General features: G+C 41.6%; 1 protein-coding gene across 1 annotated transcript in view; it reads right to left on the bottom strand.

Moving 5' to 3' along the window:
• CNTNAP4 (contactin associated protein family member 4) overlaps positions 1-20668 on the bottom strand; it is a 287713-nt gene that overhangs the window by 233296 nt on the left and 33749 nt on the right. The window contains exon 2 of the mRNA XM_056135853.1: positions 6287-6397. Coding sequence (XP_055991828.1) covers positions 6287-6397 — 111 coding nt within the window. The remainder of the gene's footprint in view (positions 1-6286; positions 6398-20668) is intronic.

Genomic DNA, 20668 nt, shown 5'->3' with positions numbered 1-20668 from the left:
TGGCAAATGAGACAGCGTCCCTGATTCTTGATCTTCGACGGATGTCAGAACTCCGGATTCTTTCTCTCATTTGAGTGAAACGTGATATTCCAAGCATAGCTCTTTCAATTCCTCTTTGGGAGACCTGAATAGCATTCTCATCCTGTTTACTTAGGACCCAGGTCTCTGAGGCATATGTTAATGCAGGAAGAACAGTGGAATCAAAGAGGTGTGCCCGGAGCCGGAGGTTCTTCGTCCTCTTAGCTATTTCTTCGACGTTCTTGAAGGCGTTCCAAGCCGCTCTCTTCCTCCTGCGCAGCTCGGGTGCCAGGTCATTTGTCATGTTGACTTTTCGACCTAGGTACACACAGCTGTTGCATTCGGAGACGGTCGTTCCGTTGAGAGCGAATGGGGCATCAGGAACGAGGCTGTTTCTCATAAACATTGTCTTCATAAGATTCAGCCGTAGTCCTACCTTTCCACACTCGCGGTCAAAGTCGGCCAGCATTTGTGCCGCCTGGCTGATGTTTGGTGTTATTAAAACAATGTCATCAGCAAAGCGGAGGTGGTGTAATTGCCAACCATCTCCCTTCACTCCCATTCCTTCCCATTCCAGTCGTCGCATGATGTTCTCGAGGGTGGCACTGAAGAGTTTTGGTGAAATGGTATTACCCTGCCGAACCCCTCTCTTGACATCAATGATTACTTCTTTGTAGAATGGTGAGATCCTGGTAGTGAATCCGCAATACAGCTCACGGAGGATCTTGATGTATTGGGCTTGAATGCCCTGATTGGCTAGGGCTTCAACGACCACTTCCATTTCAACAGAATCAAAGGCCTTCTTTAAATCAATGAACGTTAAACAGAGCGGCATCTTGAGCTCCTGAGAAACCTCAATGAGCTTGGTTATCGTGTGGATATGGTCAATGGTGCTGAATCCTTTGCGGAACCCTGCTTGCTCGCATGGTTGTCCTTCATCTAGTGTTCTGCCAATCCTATTTAGGATGACTCGAGTGAACAACTTGTAGATGACAGACAATAGGCAGATCGGGTGATAGTTGCCAATGTCATGGATGTCTGCCTTCTTGAACAGTAGTACGGTCCTGCTGGTTTTCCATTGGGACGGAATCTTGCATTCAGACAGGTAGCGTGTGAAGAGCCGAGCCAGTGTATTGATGAGTACTGACGGCAGGTTCTTCAGGTGTTCAGGTCTGACCTTGTCTGTGCCGGGTGCTGTTCGTTTCTTTACTGACGAAATGGCGTGTCAGATTTCAGAAGGCAGAACGTTGGGAATGACATATTTGCCAACTACAAGACCAAGATGACTGCCCTCCGATGCCCTGATGGATCCATCACATCCTCCAGAACGGCAATGGAGAAGATTATCCATGACATCTACTCAAATCTCTTCGATAGCCATGTCCACTTGCCGACATACCAAATTCCACAGGATGGATATGTCGTTCCTCACCAAGTGTTGGTTATTAAGTATATCAATGTCTTCATTTTTAAATGCAATAATTATACCAAATTTTATGCACTATGTTTAACAGCAGGGGGAAAAAACACCTATCTGTCCTCTTAAGCACTGACATACATCATGCATACCTTGGGAATTTATCTCTGGGATTTTAATTTAAGCAGAAGAGTTGTACACGAACAAGCCCAGTGATTTAGGGCAGTGAGGATCGCCAAATACTTCTGTGTAGAATGTTATAATTATTCTCACAAGAATGAGAGAATCCAGGAAAGGGAGTTGTTCTGTCAATTAATCCAATTGCTAACTTCTCTACAGATAAATGCCCAATTTTGAAGCAAAGTCTTACAGCAGGGAAAAAGCATTACTCTGCAAGCATTTGGAGTGAAAGCTTTTAGCTGTGGTTAAATAGGAACAAACAACAGAAAAATAGAGACAATAAGAGAAATACTGCAAATATTCAACTTCTTCATGGTATATAAAATATTTTCCTTACAGATCAGAGAACATTCCAGATCTGTTGGTTCTGGATGCAATCCGCTCTAAATTTAGGCATGTGTAGAAAAAGGTTTGCATGCACACATGTCTTCTCTTTGACTTGACTTTACTATGTACTTGACTTTACTATGTACTGTACTATGACTTTATTTATTGCGGCTTATTATGAACTGACAGTAATGATCCTAACAGATGAACACCAAAAGGCGCCGAGATTGTCAGGAACCCAAGAGACCCATTCAGGGAGGTACCCCAATGAAGCTAAGTGGTAGGCAGCAGAGAGTGACATAAGGACCTCAGTATAAGCTGGTGTGCAAAAGGCAAGACCAGAGAAGGACCTGGCTATAGAGAGGCTCCCTGGACGTTCAAGGAAGTAGAGCTCACTGACAGCTAGCTCACTTCTGGAACATGACGTGCATTCCAGCCCCAGATGGAGCTGGTTCTGAGAATCCTTGTGCACTGCAAACACTGGACTTAAAGACTTCTCAGCTCAGAACCTCTGGGCGCCATCACTTGGGAGAGGGTCTGTCCCCGGGCTCTCTGGCCCTTCACTGCTGTCTGTCAGGGAGTCTTTCTCCATCTCAAGTGATCTTTGCGGGTTATTGATTTGTTTTTGTTTTGTTTGGGGCCACACCCTACAGTGCTCAGGGCTCAAGTGGCAGAATCCCTCCCTCAACTCTTTTACTGCTAATTGAACTGAATGTTTGTATGGCTGTGATGCGCACTCCTCCGCTAAAAACCGTCAATAAAATTGTAATTACGTGCAATCATCTTGAGTCATAAGGCAAGAACTTCTATTTCAAGGTGGAAGTTGCACTCTTGGGCTCTGAACCTCATATTATGTTATTTTACCTGTATGCACAATTCTACCTGCTTTCAGTAGCTCATTTCCCAAGGATGGGAAAATAAAATCTTTCATTCGGGTTCTATCGCAACCTCAGGAACAGTTGTACGTCTACAGATCACTTAGAGTTGGTCCTAAGAATGCTCTTGGATGAACTCTTTCAACTCCACACTGCCAAGAGGGAAAGTTTCCGCTGCCTGTCTTATAATCCAAACTGCACTGACACGGAATCACTGGAACTCTTAAGTAAAAGCAGAGAGAGATTCCACGCCTTTATGGAGGCAGTGATTGGTTTTTGTTTGTGCTGTTCACAGTCAAATTGGGATTAGATTCCTCCGAGTTATGAAATCGCTCAGGTTTGAATTGAGATGCAGCTTCCACACGTGCAGAAGAATCACTGAGTCAACAGCACTTTGGCTTCGCTTCCCAAGGCAGCTGGAACAGAGTCTCCCTCACATGGGTTGCAAGAACAGAATTTCTTCTCACACAGAAATTGAAGGCCAGATGCCGCTGACCCAGACGTCAGCAGGCCTGCACCCTCTCTGTTATTCTGGAGGGGAACCCTTCCTTGTCTCTGTGAGGTTCTGACCGGTAGTCGCCATTCAGCCTTGATCTGATTTGGTCCATAGCTACATCATCTCAACATCTGCTTCCTCCTTCCCAGGGCCTTCTGTTTCCCTCTCCTAGTCTCATTCTCTTCGGAGGAGCTTATCTGGAGCTCACCTGATTACACCTGAACCTCACATAAGCCCAATCATGTCTGTGAAACTATTCCCAGGAAGTGGGGGCTAAAACTTGAAGGTATCCTTAGGAAAGATGCAGTTCAACCAACAATAGCATGTAAGTGGCAAAATTATCCCCACATATATTTAAAAAGTGTCACTCTTCTTTCCTACCAGAAGAAAATGAATGATTATCTTTAATTACGCCTTTTCCTGCTCTCCTACCCCCCACTCCAGAGACCCCAGCGCGCCCCCAATTCTTAACTCACAGACAGAAGTAAGTGGGATGCTGAACTTGATCCCTCCCTCATGCCTAGAACAACTCCCTTTGGGTTTCCAGATCCCACAGGGAAGAGGTACTTCTGTGTTTCTCTGATACCAGGAGACCTCTATTTACTGCTTTCACTTATTGACGACAAGGAAAGTTGCAATGCTAAGAATGATAGAAGGCCTTTAATAAATCACTCAGAACCTGACGTCCCTTTGTATACGTTTGAAGTAATTAATAGGGCGAAAAAAGAAAAACTAAAAGAAAAAAAACGTAATCAAGTAGGTTGACAAGCAGCAAAAGATAATTAAAATGATCCTGTTTTGTTTCTCTATTCCATTAACATGCAAATTAGATTCATGAAGTTTGATACTGTGTTTCACCAAGAGCCATAGAAACGAATTAAGAATGAAAATGAGTTCCATTGATGGAGATTCCTAATGAGCATAGAAAAATTAATGAAAAATATTATTTGATCCAATTAATAACACATTTTGGGTGACTTGTGGAGCCCCTACAAATGAAATCCAGATCATTTTTAAACTAAGATTTGTATCTCTTTGCTCTGTTTGGGACCACACCAAGCGGTACTCAGGGGTTACTCCTGACTTGAGCATTCAGAGGTTGTGCCTGGTTGTGCCCAGGGACCAGGTGGTGCCAGGGACTGACTCATGCCACAAGCCCCTCGCACATACACTATGTCCTCTAGTCCGTGGAGCTCTCTTCTGCCCTGAATTTTAGCTCTTTGAATGAGCCAAATCCTATGAAATCTTTATTAACAAAATGGAGTGCAGTAAATGCTAAATTCTGCCTTGCTTTGAAAAGATGCACAAAGTGAAGGGCCTGTTCTGAGACGAGTGTGGCACCTGAGTTAACAGCATCTGTAGGCCATCCACAGACTGACCCACGAGCAAGGCGCGCTCCCTCGCCTGGAGTCAAGAAGTCAGATCTGAAAACAGAGAGAGACAGAGTGGCCAGTGATGCCCATTCAGTGGAAGATGAGAGCAATACAGGGGCAGTGTCTAAGAGATACAGTCACGGGCCGCAGAGGTCAGCATTTCCAGTCTTACTCTGCACTGGGGTACTTAGGTGAGTCAGAAATGCACATAAATGATTATCTCAAAGAAAATGAGGGTAACACTTTAAAACAAATTTCTATGTAAAATCAAGCCAGAGGGTTAGATATCTGTAATGTGTACCAGATGGCCAAAACCCTGACAGACAGACACATCCGCACACAACATCTATCTGTTCTGCTCAATGCTCAGGTGCTCAAACAGTCAACAGCAGCTCCAAGAAGAGTACCAAAGAGAAAAAAAAATTAAGAGGTGTGGCAGAAAGATGGCACGAGGGAAGGGCGATGTAAATGAGTAATACCCAGTCTCAATAATATCTAATGTCAGTGGCGTTACTTTATGGTAGTTAAAAATATTTTTGTGTGTGGGACTGGGGCGATAGTACAGCAGGCAGGGCATTTGCCTTGCATGCGGCCGACCCAGGTTTGATTCCCAGCATCCTATATGGTCCCCTGAGCACTGCCTGGAGTAATTCCTGAGTGCACAGCCAGGAGTAACCCCCTGTACATTGCCGGGTCTGACCCAAAAATAAAAGAAAATTGTAATCGCTGCCGCAGCCCCTTTTGGTCAACTGTAGGGTACACGGTTATTGCCTTGGAAGAGGATGAAAAGAGACTGCAATGAGGCTGTCTCTGAATGCAGCCTTTTTCATTCTCTCTTATTTCCACTGTGAGTCGTCGTTTAATTATCTGCACTTTCCTTTAAACATTATTCAAGCAATCAAACTCAAGTTACCTAAGAGAGAGTCAACAATATGAATCACATATCCCTGAAGGAGCTGAGAGCTTTATTAAGTTCCCATTCCTCGGCAGGAGAAAGAATCATGTCATCCACACAGAGAATTAAACAAACGAAGGGATTATTATTTCTAAATAATGCTCATCTTTTAAAGTTACTCTTTCATGCAAACTTTCTTATGTAACAGGAAACAGAGGGCCAATTAAATGTCCATGACTACCATTTAAAGTAATTATATTCTATTGTAGAAATAAGTATAATTTTTAAAGAAATTTAAGGTCATCAGAAAGAAGAAATTGAATTTGTTGGGTGCTGAGTGATAGTATCAGATTTTTGGGGGGGAGGGAGTGTTGGGAGCTACACTTGACTTTGCTCAGGGCTTCTTCCTGGCAAGGCTTGGAGGAACATATGGGATGTCAGGGATCAAACCTGGGTTGGCCACATGCAAGGCAAACATCCTCCCTGCTGTACTACTGCTCTGGCCCTTGGTAAAAGGTTTTAAAAGAAGACACGTCCTCTGCCACTCCAGAACCAATTCTACAGATCATGTATACCCTGGGATCACTTCATTATTTAGCAATTTGCTTCTGCTTACAATATATCACTTATGATTTTATCCAAGGCAAGTGGGTCATTAGTAAGAATCTTTCTAAGCCCATCAGAAGGCAGAAAGCCAGCTCTTACCATCTCTTCTGTTTAGCCTGGCAAATCCCGGGCCATGGCTGCTGGAGAGCTCAGAAGAACCGCTGAATGATGCCTGAGGCAAGGCAGACACGAGGGGCTCATCACAACCATCTGGCAAGAGAAAAAATCCAACATCCAGGTAAGTATATTACTGACAGTCCTCGGGGGTTCAGTGGGTAAACAAACCAGGACTAGGGAGATGGCACCAGGAGTGAAGCATATGCCAGACTCCCCAGTTCTCACGGCACTGCTGGGGTGGCCCCCACTGCACACACACACACACACACACACACACACATACACACACAAGCGCGCGCACACACGTACACACACATGCATACGCAAGAGGAACACATGCATACGCAAGAGGAACACATGCATACACACAAACCAATCAAAAAATTTTAACCAAAAATGCTAGGTTCTCCCAGTAGGCCAACTGCTTTTGTGCAATTGTCTATGGTGGTCTAGTAAGTTCAATAAGAAAGGAAAAAAACAAAATTAAAAGACTGTAGAACATGAAAGTGAAGAAGGAAAACCTCCTGGAAATGATATTTGCAATAGAAAAGATTTACTTAACAAAGCAAACAAGGGTATACTTACACAAGAAACAAAAATATACTTAATTAGCATGCCGAATTTATAAGTAAATTTATATACTTAGGAATGTACAAACTTAACCATATTAAAAACTAAGAGTGTATGGTTACCTTCCGCTCCCTTTTTATAAATCACAAAATGTAGAGAAAGTATGTGTGGAAAGCATACAGTTTATATTCCAGCTTGAGGAAAATGAAAATAAAGAAAAAGGCAAACCATGTTTAAATCACTTAGAAAACACACAGAAACAAAAAGGAACAAAAAGAAAAGAACAGAAAGAAAAAGAAATGGAAAGAGAAGAAGAGGGGGAGAGGGAGGTCCTGGGGAGGAGAGGAAAGATCAGCAAGTTCACAGACAGAACCTATGTAATTTTGTTTAAATACATCCTAGGATGGTCCTAGGAAACTAGGACCATCTCTATGAAGAGCCACTGGTCTCAGGAAACTTGCTTCCTATCTAAGAATGCTGGACAAAAACTAGACTGTCATGTGTAAGCAAAATGGTGGGCAGTGCCACTCTAGAGAACCTCAGGTACGTGTCAAAGGAGCCACAAAATTTCTAGTAACATCCATCACAGCAAAGCCATCTTCACAATCCAAACATTGAAAGACCAAAGCACAGATCAATAAGCCACAGGACTTTTTGAAATTAACTAACAGCCGCAGAAACTATACCATACACACCAATTTTTTAAAAAGGAAATAAAATCAAGCTATATGTTAATGACTTTGAAAAAATAAAAGGCAATAAAAGGTTTAGGGACACGTACATTTATTATTGTTATTAACCAGCAGTGCTCAAGGGAGCACAGGCTGTATGTGAAACATATACTCTAGATTGGGAGTCATCTCCACAGCCTCATAGGTAGTTATTTATAAACTCTTTCTTTTTATTAATTTTATTGAATTACCTTGAGACAGGGCTGGAACGATAGCACAGTGGGCAAGGCATTTGCCTTGCACGCAGACAACATGGCCGACCTGAGTTCGATTCCTCCACCCCTCTCGGAGAGCCTGGCAAGCTACCAAGAGTATCTCGCCCACACGGCAGAGCCTGGCAAGCTACCCATGACGTATTCGATATACCAAACACAGTAACAACAAGTCTCATGATGGAGACGTTACTAGGCCCGCTCGAGCAAATCGATGAACAACGGGAGGACCGTGACCATGACCTTGAGACAGTTACAAGCTTTCACATTTGGGTTACAATCACACAATGATCAAACACCCATCCCTCCACCAGTGCACATTCCCCACCACCAATATCCTTAGTGTACCTTCCCTTACCCGCCCTCCCCCTGGCTCCATGGCAGGCATGATTCCCCACAATCTCTCTCTACTTTTGGGCATTATGGTTTGCAATATAGATACTGAGAGGTTATCATGCTTGGTCCTTTATCTACTTTCTGCACACATCTCCCATCCCGACCGATTCCTCCAGCCATCATTTTCTTAGTGATCCCTTCTCTATTCCAGCTGCCTTCTCCCCTTTGCTCATGAGGCAGGCTTCCATCTATGGAGCAATCTATCTGTCCCATGCATCTACTATACTTAGGTGTCAGCCTCATGTTATAAACTCTTTTTTAAAACAAAGAAACGAAAAGCATAGAATTGAAAGCATAGTATTGAAAAGCATAGTATTGAAAGGATAGTATTTACATCTGGAGAAAGGCATTATGCATTATGTGCATATCCAAGCACAGAAGTCCAAGTACACATCACTCTAGCACTGTAGCACTGTCCTCCCGTTGTTCATCAATTTGCTCGAGTGGGCCCAATAACGTCTCCATCATGAGACTTGTTGTTACAGTGTTTGGCATATCAAAACGTCACGGGTAGCTTACCAGGCTTTGCCGTGCAAGTACACATCAACATGTACATAAACACATCAATACGTATAAACATACAATAGTCCGTCAGCCATCCATTTGTGTATATCACATATGAAATAAAAGTTAAAACACTTAAAAAGAGGAAAAGGATGAATAACTTCAGGCTCATTAGCCTCATATCATCGTCATGATATTCATACACTCATTTTGTTCAGCTAGTTATTTGTACTTTATTTTACGTAATTATTAAGTTGTTGGCACTTTGCTCTAATCAGAAAAAATTTTTTCTCATATTTAGGAAACACACTGGTAATTAAAAATCACAGAGTTTCTGTCCCAAGTTTTTAATTAACAACAAGTAATTTAAATTAAATTAATCAAGAATTATCTAGGTTCATCTGAAACGTGATGGTTTATTCTGCTTGAACACATTTATTTTTATACAGTCTCTAGCAGTCTTGCTGCTTAAATATTAGATGACAGTATTTTTCTGTCGTCCTGCTATGTGAAATGTGTTTCTCTCTAAAGCTAAATGTTTAAAGCATAAGAGCTAAGGAAAACTTAGCAACTTAATGCCTTTCATGAGAACTTGCCTACGATGGCATTTTATTTTTCAGAATGGACTCATTTTCATTTAAACCTCACTCTTTTTTCTTTCACCCTTCAATTTTTTAGCTAACTCTTAAGACAGGCTTGATAGCTGGCCCACGGTTCCTGCATGTCTATTGATTGGCTTAAGTACTGACACTGCCAACCGAGTTGTAATTCAAGTGTTAAGGAGTATAGGCTTAAAAAGCCATACAATCCATGGCCTATTGAAAGAAATTCTGGTCAGACCCAATGACAAGCGACAACCAAAATGTTTTAGTACACTGCAGTATGATGTGCATGTGTTTGCGCACACCAATGAGTGCGTTGTCTACATGGGATAGAGGCGCAGTGTGGGTGTGGGTATTCGCATGCGTTACTGGAAAGCCTCATCAACATGCAGGTGTTAAGTGTGACACAAAAGGATGTTTAACTGCAATTCACAAATAATTATGCAGACTCAAATCGACGTTTCAGATGTAAAATGCTCTAGAGCAGTTGCTCTAGAGGGTATATATTTATTGCTCATTTATTTTTGCCACTATAAATTGAGAATCAATATGGTTCTATATTTAGCTTGCAAGGAGCGGGATTAAAAGAAGAGAAGGGGGTGTTTAGTCCTTTTGACAGGAAAGGGACATGTGAGGTGGAGACTGGATCCTAGAGGGCAGAGAGGGCATGGTTCTAGAAAATTCTGGTTCTAGAAAGTTCTACATGTCCTGAAGGGTGGCTACATGGAAATTTTCTACCATCAGTACAACTATTTCCCCCACAACTGCTTGTCTTTTTTATTTAGTGATAGTAAAGTAAAGTAAAGGCCCTCCCGTTGATCATCGATTTGCTCGAGCGGGCCCAGTAACGTCTCCATTGGAGACTTTGTTGTTACTGTGTCTGGCATATCGAATACTCTTGGTAGCTTGCCGGGCTCTCCAAGAGGGGCGGAGGAATCGAACTCGGGTTGGCCACGTTGGCTGCGTGTAAGGCAGACGCCCTACCCGCTGTGCTATCGCTCCAGCGTGATAAGGAATTTTAAAACTCCTCCTATAAAACAGATGACTGAAACAGATTCAGTGATCAATGGTAAGAACCATGAGCATGTCACAGGTGGCTGGTTACTGATCTCTGCCTCTGATGACTTTGCTTGGCTCATGGCGGGAACATGGTACTCACAAAAGGAGCTGGGGTCTAGAGTCCAGATTTGGAGAGTAGAAATTTCCTCAGACTCTATAGTGACATGAATAAGATCTCTTCCAAGAAACTGCATACTCCAATTTCAGCTTTGCCAAGTGATTTGCTCATTACAGATTTGTTCTTCAGTAATCTTGACAAAAGGGTGGTGGGTCTCTGTGATAATGAGCCTGGAGTAAAAGGAATATTGCCCTCCAAGCCTCAATAAAATGGAATTCTAGATTAAGTCCTCATCCCCTGCGCCCTTAGTTCTAGAAACATTTTTCTGTGACTGTACTAGTCAAAGAAGCATAGGCCAAGAACCCCAACTAGGTACAATGCTCTCCCCAGGGGTCATTCAGCAGTATCTGCAGACACTCTGGCCATCACAACAAAGGCCACTGCTAAAATTTAGTGAGTAGAGGTCAGAGATGCTACTAAACAGTCTACAGTTGCAGGGGGTAAACATACCATGACAAAGAAATTTTGATTCCAAATGTCAAACAGGGCAGCAGCTGAGAAAACCAATCCTGGACTTTAATAAAAGAACCCAGTGAACCAGTCTCCTGAACTATCTTTCAACTAGAACTCTCAACTTCCTCTGAATTTCAATGATTAGGAGATTAAGTGACAGCTTTTCAAAGTATGTAATCTCCACTGAGAGTCCATAAATATGTAGGAATTTAAGTAAGGTGCTTATCAAGTCTGAAGACAAAATTGTATTATTTTCTAATTGAGTACTATGTTTGATCATCAAACCATTTGGCTCCTTCACCAAGAACATATACATATGTATATAAATAAAATAGACACTTATAACTGCACATGGTTAATACATACACATGTAATTCTTACACATATGTACAAGTATACTTTTGATATAGATGAATATAACATAATGTATGCATGCACATGCATTTCCTTCATATATATATTCACTATATAGACAGTATTTGCATCTATGTAACATATGTATTATATATACATAAAATTATAATTTTTATATAATATGCACAATGGCATGTATCACAATTCATGTGTCTGTACAAATACATATGCACATGAATATCATAAAGTATATATTTGCATGTGCATAATGTACACATAAGCTGACCATGTATATAAAAGAATACTTATACATGCAACACTAAGCTTATCATCAAATCATAGCTGTTGCATATACTGACTGTTGAATATCCTTATTTATAAACAAATTTATTTATTACACACACTGGATATATGAATGTGTTAATACATTATGTTGACATACACACATAAGTATAATTTGCACTCATACACGAAATATAAACTATACATGCACGGCCATTTGTATGCACATTTACACATGCAAAATTCTGTGAATACAAGTATTCACATGGGGAAATATTTTCTGAATATTACAAATGCTATTATACACTTATATTTGCCTTTGTAAAGATGCCACGCTATATCAGATCATAGACACATTATTTTATACTCATCTTTATGGGGGGGGACACCGTCACACCTGTGGTTCATTAAGGGCGCTGGGCTGTGGTGCTGCCTCAGTGGCGGGGATAACCCGGGCCAACTTGCGGCACTTGTTCCGGTCCTGCAGTTCTGCGTGCGGCAGTGTTCAGGGGGCCGTGCGGTGCAGAGGACCAAATCGGGGGTGCGCGTGCCTAACGGTATGACCTGTTGGCCCGATTTATAATTGACACCGCAGTCTTCTACACACAAGCTACTTGAGAACACTGCGTATCGTTCCACATTACACATAGATTTGTTGTGCGCCCATAGCGCCAACATGCAGGCGAGCTTGCAGCCACACGCCACAGCAGTGCGGACAGGGGACCCGGCTCGCACCCCTTCCCTGCATCCCCGGTTCCCCCCGGGAGGCCCCTGTCTCCCACTTCCAATGACAGTGTCGCAAATGCTGGGCAGTCCATGACTTCCAGGCTACCTCGTCCCCCGAATTAGGAATGTCAGGAGGAGAAAGAGGCATCCGGGACCCCACAACCTTCCCACACCTAGTGTCTGCATAGACCTGCGACTGCCCAGGGGTAGATGCACCCACAGGCCTCTTAGCAGGTCTCCACCTACAGAGCTGCTCCTGGAGAGGAGGGGAGTGAGTCTCTATGGTGCATGCTGGGCCATGATGCAGCAGCAGCTGTGCAGACGGGCTTTACCAGGTCACAGGGGTGGGCCACAAGTCAGCACCAGAGAACCTGTCACCACAAGGGGTGAAACAGTATGTTGGGGTCATTGGGTCTCATTTTTGTTTCGGGCTCTGCACTCAGGGATCACTCCAGGTGGGTTCAGGCGACCATATGGAGTGTTGGGGATGGAACTTGGGTTAGCTGCATGTAAAGTGGGCACCCAACCTGCTGTACCATCTCTCTGTTTTCACAGACATTGGAATTCCCACACTAACTTTTTGTAGCACACGTGCACACAGGCACACACGCATGTGCACACACACACACACACACACACACACATACACACAACTTTAGGACTGTTATCTCAGGAAAGTCCCCATTTACACTTCATACATAGCAGAAAGAAACATCACAATCATTTAAAACAAGTAGTGAGCCACGAGACCTCTGGCAAATTGCGTGCTGGGAAAAACTCAGTCTCCTACAAATAAAGGTATAAGCTTTGCTGAAGGTATTTTAATATAGCCTGATCAAAAGTAATTTTATTTTACAAAAGACCTTAATGCCTAATTCTCGTGATTAAGTAAAAGCTGTTCAGTTTTTAATAAATGTAATTCCATTTTCTTAATTTTAGAACAATACAACCTGTACTAAGACAATAAGGAGATACTATTGGCTGCCCGTGTTCTCAGTGTTCTCCATGGAATTGTCATTCATCCTGACCAAACACCCTACATTATGCCATACTATTAACTTCACTGGGCAATTGAGAAATGGACAAGTGAATTAAACAATTTACCCATGCCAGGGTTCAGAACTGAAACAAGTGCTGGTTATCTAAAATGCACTTAAGAAACAAACAAAAAAACTAGGACTGGTTTTCAGCAGTGTTTAGCTCGGATCCACTGAGGAAAGCAACCTTGTTATTTGGAAGCCTTGCCACAAGCAGTTGCTTGCCTGCTAGTGAATTGTATTTCCCACAGGAATATTAATTGGAGAAGGACAGGATAGAAAAGACAAAGAGAGGCTGGGGGTGGGGTGGGACAGGGCAGGACAGAATAGAATTGAATAGTATTCAATTGACAAGATTCTATCAGCTGAGAAATTGAATAGAACTGAATATGAATCAACATGCATAATATCTTGTGAAATTCCTATATACCACAGAGTTGGGACCTTTGACGGGAACTTCAGAAACAAACATTGGACTCTTGGTGGCTGAATAAAAAAACAGTTTACTTAAATCTAAATTCTAATACTCCAATGACAGATTGATGACTAAAGAATAGCCTTCTCTTCAAGAAACCTATTTGCTTGAACAAAATATTTTATTCTGAAGGATAGGTAGATAGATTATTTTGAGCTGAAGTCAATCAAGATCCTGCAGACTCCTAAGAAACTTTTAGTACTCTGTTAGCTACCTCGAATTAAAATGGAAGTAGTGACCAGATTATAATTTTTTATCAGAAATAACCATTTTATGGGAGAAAGCTACCTCTGTGGCAAGGGAAACATTAATTATGGAGCATCTGGTCTTCATCTTGAGTTCCCTCTTCTCAGCAAGTGGGTCCCTTTGAAAACCAGGTTCCTAATCCCATTCCTTAACTCAGTATTTATAACCCTCCTCCTTGCCTTAGTGTTTTTGGAATCTACATATACACAGACACAGACACACAAATATATGTAGGTGCATATGAATACATGTATACATGTAAGTATACATATGGATTCCCTTTATGGACACAACTTTTTTGTATGTTTTTTTCTCCTTCTAATCTGTCGGATGTTAATTACATTATTCAACCAGCCCAAGAAGAACCCAAAAGTATAGCGAGAAAGCTTTCCTCCTCCCCAGTAGTTCCAATTAGTTTTATTGACAGTGTGAACCACTTGAAATGGGAATCATCAACTCGTTTAAGAAAAAATTTACATATATTTTTAAACTTCATAAAAGACAAGGTTTCCTCTAAAAGTTAAAGTGTTTAACATAAACCTGAACTACAGCCCCACTAAATATCAAAGTCTAACTTCAGGAATTCAAGTTGCCCGGGTTCACCTCTGGCTCCTGTGACAACAGAGATTGAATACACAAAAAGGAAACACAGAAAACTAGAACTCTGACCCAGAACAGCAACTCGTGCAGGAACCCAGCCTAACTGTCATAGTGGTGAACCGAAGCAACAGCCCCTGTAACAAAGGCACCAAACAACCAGAACTTGGTGCGTATTCCACCCAACCCACCGCCCCATCAAGAGTTTTCCCACGTTTCTCCACTATCAAGCATCCCCTCCCCTGCCAGCCTTTGAGTCTCTGCCAAACACAAATGAAAGAAAGCACAATTTGTCAATCTGAATTATGCCACTTTGAAATAAGAATCACTTTTTGAGTTGGTCATTTTGGAGGAAGACAGAAAAAGCAAACCTAGAAACAGTTCTGAAAACCGAGCAGAATACCCTTTCCTGAGAGAAGTTTACAGGCATACAGGGAATCTTCATTTGGAAGAGGGGCTCCCTTTGTGGAACCCAAGAGAAAGATGATCCCAGAAATCCTTATCAGTGGGAAGAGCAGGACTGCCATAACTCCATTTACTGTGCTGAGAAGGATGCTCAGGAGGGGAGGATTTTGTTGTTTTGTTTTGGAGCCATACCTGGTGGTACTCAAGACTTAATCAACCCTGGCTCTGCTCAGGGATTACTCTTAGTTTGGGGTACCATATGCAGTGCCAGCAATCGAACCCAGGTCAGCTGTGCATGAGGTAAGACTATTGCCCACTGTAATATCTCTCTGCCCCTCAGATTTTCCTTGAAATCTCCCCTATAGATGGAGGTAAACATGCTATTGAACTTATTTTGCTCAGGTTAATCTGCCTTTTATTACAAGGGGATCTCAGCTAACAATACAAAGGATTGAGGGAACATAATTTTTTCCTCCCCAGCACAGTGGTAGCTGACTTCCTCTGCTCGGACTAAACAGCCTTTGTGTGCTGTAATTTCAGCCGTCTTCATTTCTTTCCATGTCAATGAATCTGGAGGTTGACCATCATGGCTTTCCCATGTGATCACTCTACATATTAAAGAAAATCCACAAAAAGTCCATTCCATGAAGTTACAGAAGGCCCAAGCATGCATGAAAAGCAGCTCCCATCTCTTGATAATTTTATGTGGATCCACTCCAATTCATCTCTTCTGTGGAACATAAGCCTTCCATCATTCATCCCAGAGCTGGGGCAGAACCACAGGGGAGAGATTTCAGACTTGCCCATGACTCTATCCTATTCCAAGTCCTCTGACTTACGATGTCTGGGGTGTAGTTTCACCAGACCCATGCTAGTTTGGAAACCACTAAAACACACTTCAAATTAATTTCTACCCAATGGAGACTTTTGCTCCTTTAACAAATGTCTTTATGCCTTTCACACAGTTTCATGAGGCTGTTTAGAGATTGAAAAAGTGGCCAGAGTCCAACGCTGCACCCCTATGTCCCCAGAAAGTAACCTAGACTGAGAGCTCTACACAGTGACATCTAGGTGGAAACAAAAAGAATCTTTAAGACAATGGTACCTTCAAGATGGGCTTGGATAAATTAAATTTTGATAAGAAAAGGTATCAAAACATGACCCCTTCCTGATTTTCTCTCTCATCATTGCCTAAAGTAATATTTCAACTCAGTGCAATACCACTGAGTAAATATTGCTGTTACTTCTTCAGCTTCTTTGGGTATTAATTTGACTTTAACATAAAAATGATCATGAACTTGAAGACAATAGTACTAGAACTATTAAAGAAGATAAACATAAGTTTCTAACTTTGTCAACCAATGGTTTAAGTGAAAAAAATTCTAAATTAAATTTAAAACTCTCTGCTCTTTAATACACATAAAACATATAATGCATTTATATAAACACATAAATGTTTTCTTCTCAAGCCCAATTAAAGGCATGATGATTTTCTGGTTTTCCAAAATTCATTTGGGTCGCTGGTTGTAAATTTCTAGGCATTTTCTCCTATGTGAGCCACTGGTGAATTATATGTGTGTATGCATGCATACACATATATATTAATATTCCATGATGTTAATGGGATAAGCTTTCATTTGTTGGCAAATACTGGCTTAAGGGACCCCAAGTTATAGTAGTGGTTTTAATAGCTTTCCCAATTAATCTTCACAATTAATGGATTAATGGGTAGGCAGTTAACTTTTAATGACAACACAGCTAGAGGCTGATTGATTTTAGAAGCTTAATAGCAACTATTTAAAGTCCAGATATTACAAGACCTGGAAATCCACTGTACAAAATGAACCAAAGGTGAGGGAGTGGAAGAAATAATTAAAAAGTAAAAAGAAAGGGGTCGGAGAGATAGTACAGTGGTAGTACAGCACTGGCCTTACACAAAGCTGTCTTGGGTTCAATTCCTGAGTGAAGAGCTAGAAGAAACTCCCAAGTATAACAGAGAGTCACCCCCAACCATCCAAAAGGTAAAAAGTATTACAACTCTAGGAATGTACCCACAATACAGACTTGACTCTCAGAGAAAATGACTACACGAGATCGCACGTTTCAACTCCTTTCTCAAATCAATCCTTTAAGACTAAATCTATATTTCTAAACTGTCTTTCAAAGGACTTGAGAAAAACTTTATGAATAAGTTCAAACTCAAAATAATTTAACTAGAAGGTTACTGAAGACAAGATGTTCAAAGCAATGATTATTAAGTATCCTCTCACAAAATTAGGACTTTTGTGGAGTGGAAGTGGGGAGAGGTTCAGAACATTAATTGGTGTAACTTGGATAAGATAAAGTATGAGCTGAATTAATAAGGATAAAATCTATTTAAAGAAAACTTCCATGTAAGGTTAAAAACTGAAAGCGCTACACAAAAAAAAGAAAGATACTAAATGTAAATGTATCCAAACATGAACCTAGGCCATTGAAAATTAAAGAATAACAAGCAAAAAAAGTGATGAAATATACAGAATATACCAGGTACAAAAGATTCCAGTGAGGTTATGTCTATCTTTAATCGTACTCAGATCCAGGAATGCCTACTCTGAGTGACCACAAAAAAAGGAGTTTCTGGAATTCCTCCTCCATTTATTGAAAAAAGCAGAGATTAATCTGACTTCAAATCTCTGCTAGATCAGCTGAAATCAAATAGTAGTGCCCACATGACTTTAAAAGAAGATAGGCTTGATCCCAAGTTCTGCAGAAGCAAGCACCTGAGCACCATGGAAGGAGTAGTTTCTAATCATCACTGTATGCTCTCTTCCCCTCCAAGCATAAAGAACCATAGAACTTATTTAGTACTAAACCAATCAGAATTGCTTACTCTTGTCATTTACCATTAAAATGAAATTCACTACAATTAACTTTGAAAAAAAATAAAATAAAAGAAGATAGGCTTAAATTTATAAGAAATTTTGTGCCTTTTACTTTCTTTAATTAGTTCATGTAAAAACTTGCATGAATTTCCATAGAAAATTGTTTGTGTCCCATAACCGGAAGCAGAAGCACTGTGACGAATTACTGTCAGTTCAGTATCTCAAAGCCATGAACGTGTATTAGCCTAGAGGTCTGGGTTTCAGAAGCCCCCAATCACTCTCAGTGAATGAAAATCCAGGTGTCAGCAGGGCGATTTTCCATCTGGAGGCTTCAGCGGAGATCGCCTTCCTTTTTCCAGATGGTACAAACATTGTCCTCTGATTTCTTCATCATTCTCATCACATCTTTCCAACTCCCTTGTCCACCCAGTTACTGCAAGGATTCTTATACTGCATTCAACCAACCTGCATACCCAGGACAGACTTCTCCATCACAAGGGTTTTCAATGAATCACATCTGCAAAGTTCCTCTGTCACAGAGACAACATACTCAAAGGTTCTGGGGGAATGGGGCATAGATACCCACTGGAGGTCCTTATTCTGCCCACCACAGTTCCCAAGCAATAGTCAAAAAAAATGATTATTTTCCAGATCCTGTGGCTCAAAATATTGTCCAACGATTGCTCCAAGGAATCTTTCCACCTACCATAAGGACACACACACGTGGGTGTAATATGGGTACTTTCCATTTGGAGTCAGCCAGCCTATTTAACAGTGGTATATATTGTTGTTGACTAAGTATATATTGAGATTGACCAGACCATATTATTCCCATTGTCCCTGGAAATTATCCCAGCTCTTCATGCACATGGGTCAGGCGTGATTTCCCCTCTGTCTGAGCCCAGCTTCTTCTCCCAAATCTCTAGCCTAGTCCTTCTCCACGACATCCATCCTGAGAGCAAGCACCCTCCCATCCTTTCTCTGAAGACAGTAATTTCTATCCCAGTGTCAGTAATTGCTACCTGACATATTTATTATTACATTTTCAAAGAATTTGAAGGTTGGAACGGGATAAGATATAGCCAAATATCTTTTACAAAGTCTTATTGGTGTTACCCCTTCAATGTGGTAAACATCATTTGCCATGCCTTCTCACCTTGCTATCCTCACCACTGGGGGGGGAAATCAGTTCAAAATTATTAACCTAAAAGAAAAAACAACATCCTCCTGATACATTGTTTTCTGATATGAAATAATTATCAATGCCCCAAAAGGTCATTTTCGTCTTTATGTCCCTTGCACATTTTGCTTCATTTTTACTCCAGAAAAATAGAATTTAAGTTTGCACTATATCACTGTATCACTGTCATCCCATTGATCCTCGAATTACTCAAGTGGGGCCAGTAACGTCTCTATTCCTGCGAGCCCTGAGATTTTAGCAGCCTCTTCTTGCTCATCTTTTCCCAACAATTGGAGGCTCTTTCGGGTCAGGGGAATGAGACCTATTGTCGTTACTGAATTTGGCATATCAAATATACCTCAAGGAGCTAGCCAGGCTCTGCCCCGTGCAGGAGGGATACTCTCGGTAGCTTGCCAGGCTCTCCAAGAGGAATAAATGGGTAGGAAGTGTCTTATAATGTGTTGCGCAGCTGCAAAGTCTGCACAGGGTGCAGAAATGAACAGATACAAGTTGTTAGGAAAGGGAGAGAAACCCAGAGACCCAGGCGTATCTTCCCTCAGCCACGTCTGAGAATGTCATTAGAAAATTCAGTGCCTTCGTGCTGTGCCCAGCAAAGTCACATGTGAACCACGTTAGAGTAACGATGACCTCCTAGGTCGGTGCTATTTCCATCAACACATATTTTCAACCAGAAATTGCCAGGTTTTAGACTTCGGTTCCCGGAGGGAAAATTGGGTGAGCTCCAATTCAATTCCTGTTCTAGTCCTATTAGGTGATATTTCAACATTTCTGAACAAAAACTCCATTTTATTACTAAATTATTTTGAGAGTTGTTATTTGTCTCTCTAAATACCACGCTCTAGAGTGGAGACCGAAGTGCTTCATGGTGATAAGGAATTGCACTGCATGTAAGTGAATTTTAAACGGTGGGTCTGTAAAGTTATTTTAATAAATAGCTATTTCTTTACTCAGGGTGTGTGGAGAAACCACATCTACTAGAAACAATAGGCTTCTTTTAAGAATAACATGAAATCGGATGGAGAATATTTCCGTTTCATTGGCTGAGATTATTGTGTTTGATTTCATAATCAAGCGGAGGACAAGCTTGGCTGGCTCGGGGCTTTGTCTCCACTGTTTGGGGCAGCTTCGTCAAAAGCTCAATGAGAGAACAGCCAGGGTTTATTCTGAGCTCTGCAACATCCCCCTGGCCAACAATCAGGACAGAGCACTGAACTCTGAGAGGGCCCCATGGCTGTTTCCTGCCCCTAATCTCCTTAAACTGAGTTAACATAATGCCACAGCCCCACTGACCAATGTGGAAGCCCCTCAATGGGCAGAATCCCAAAAATGACCCTCAAGATTCTAACCCTGTGTTCTTCAGACACCTTGTAGAAGTGTTTCCCCTTGAACGCAGTCCAGGGGTAATGGTCCATCATGTGTCTGTCACTGTCCTCCCGTTGTTCATCGATTTGCTCGAGCAGGCCCAGTAACATCTCCATTGTGAGACTTCTTGTTACTGTGTTTGGCATATTGAATACTCTTGGTAGCTTGTC

This window comes from Sorex fumeus, unplaced genomic scaffold, assembly GCF_029834395.1.
Source record: "Sorex fumeus unplaced genomic scaffold, SorFum_2.1 ptg000122l, whole genome shotgun sequence".
Taxonomy (NCBI): Eukaryota; Metazoa; Chordata; class Mammalia; order Eulipotyphla; family Soricidae; genus Sorex; species Sorex fumeus.
Note: the sequence above shows the minus strand (reverse complement) of the source record. Positions and strands in the feature narration are given on the sequence as shown.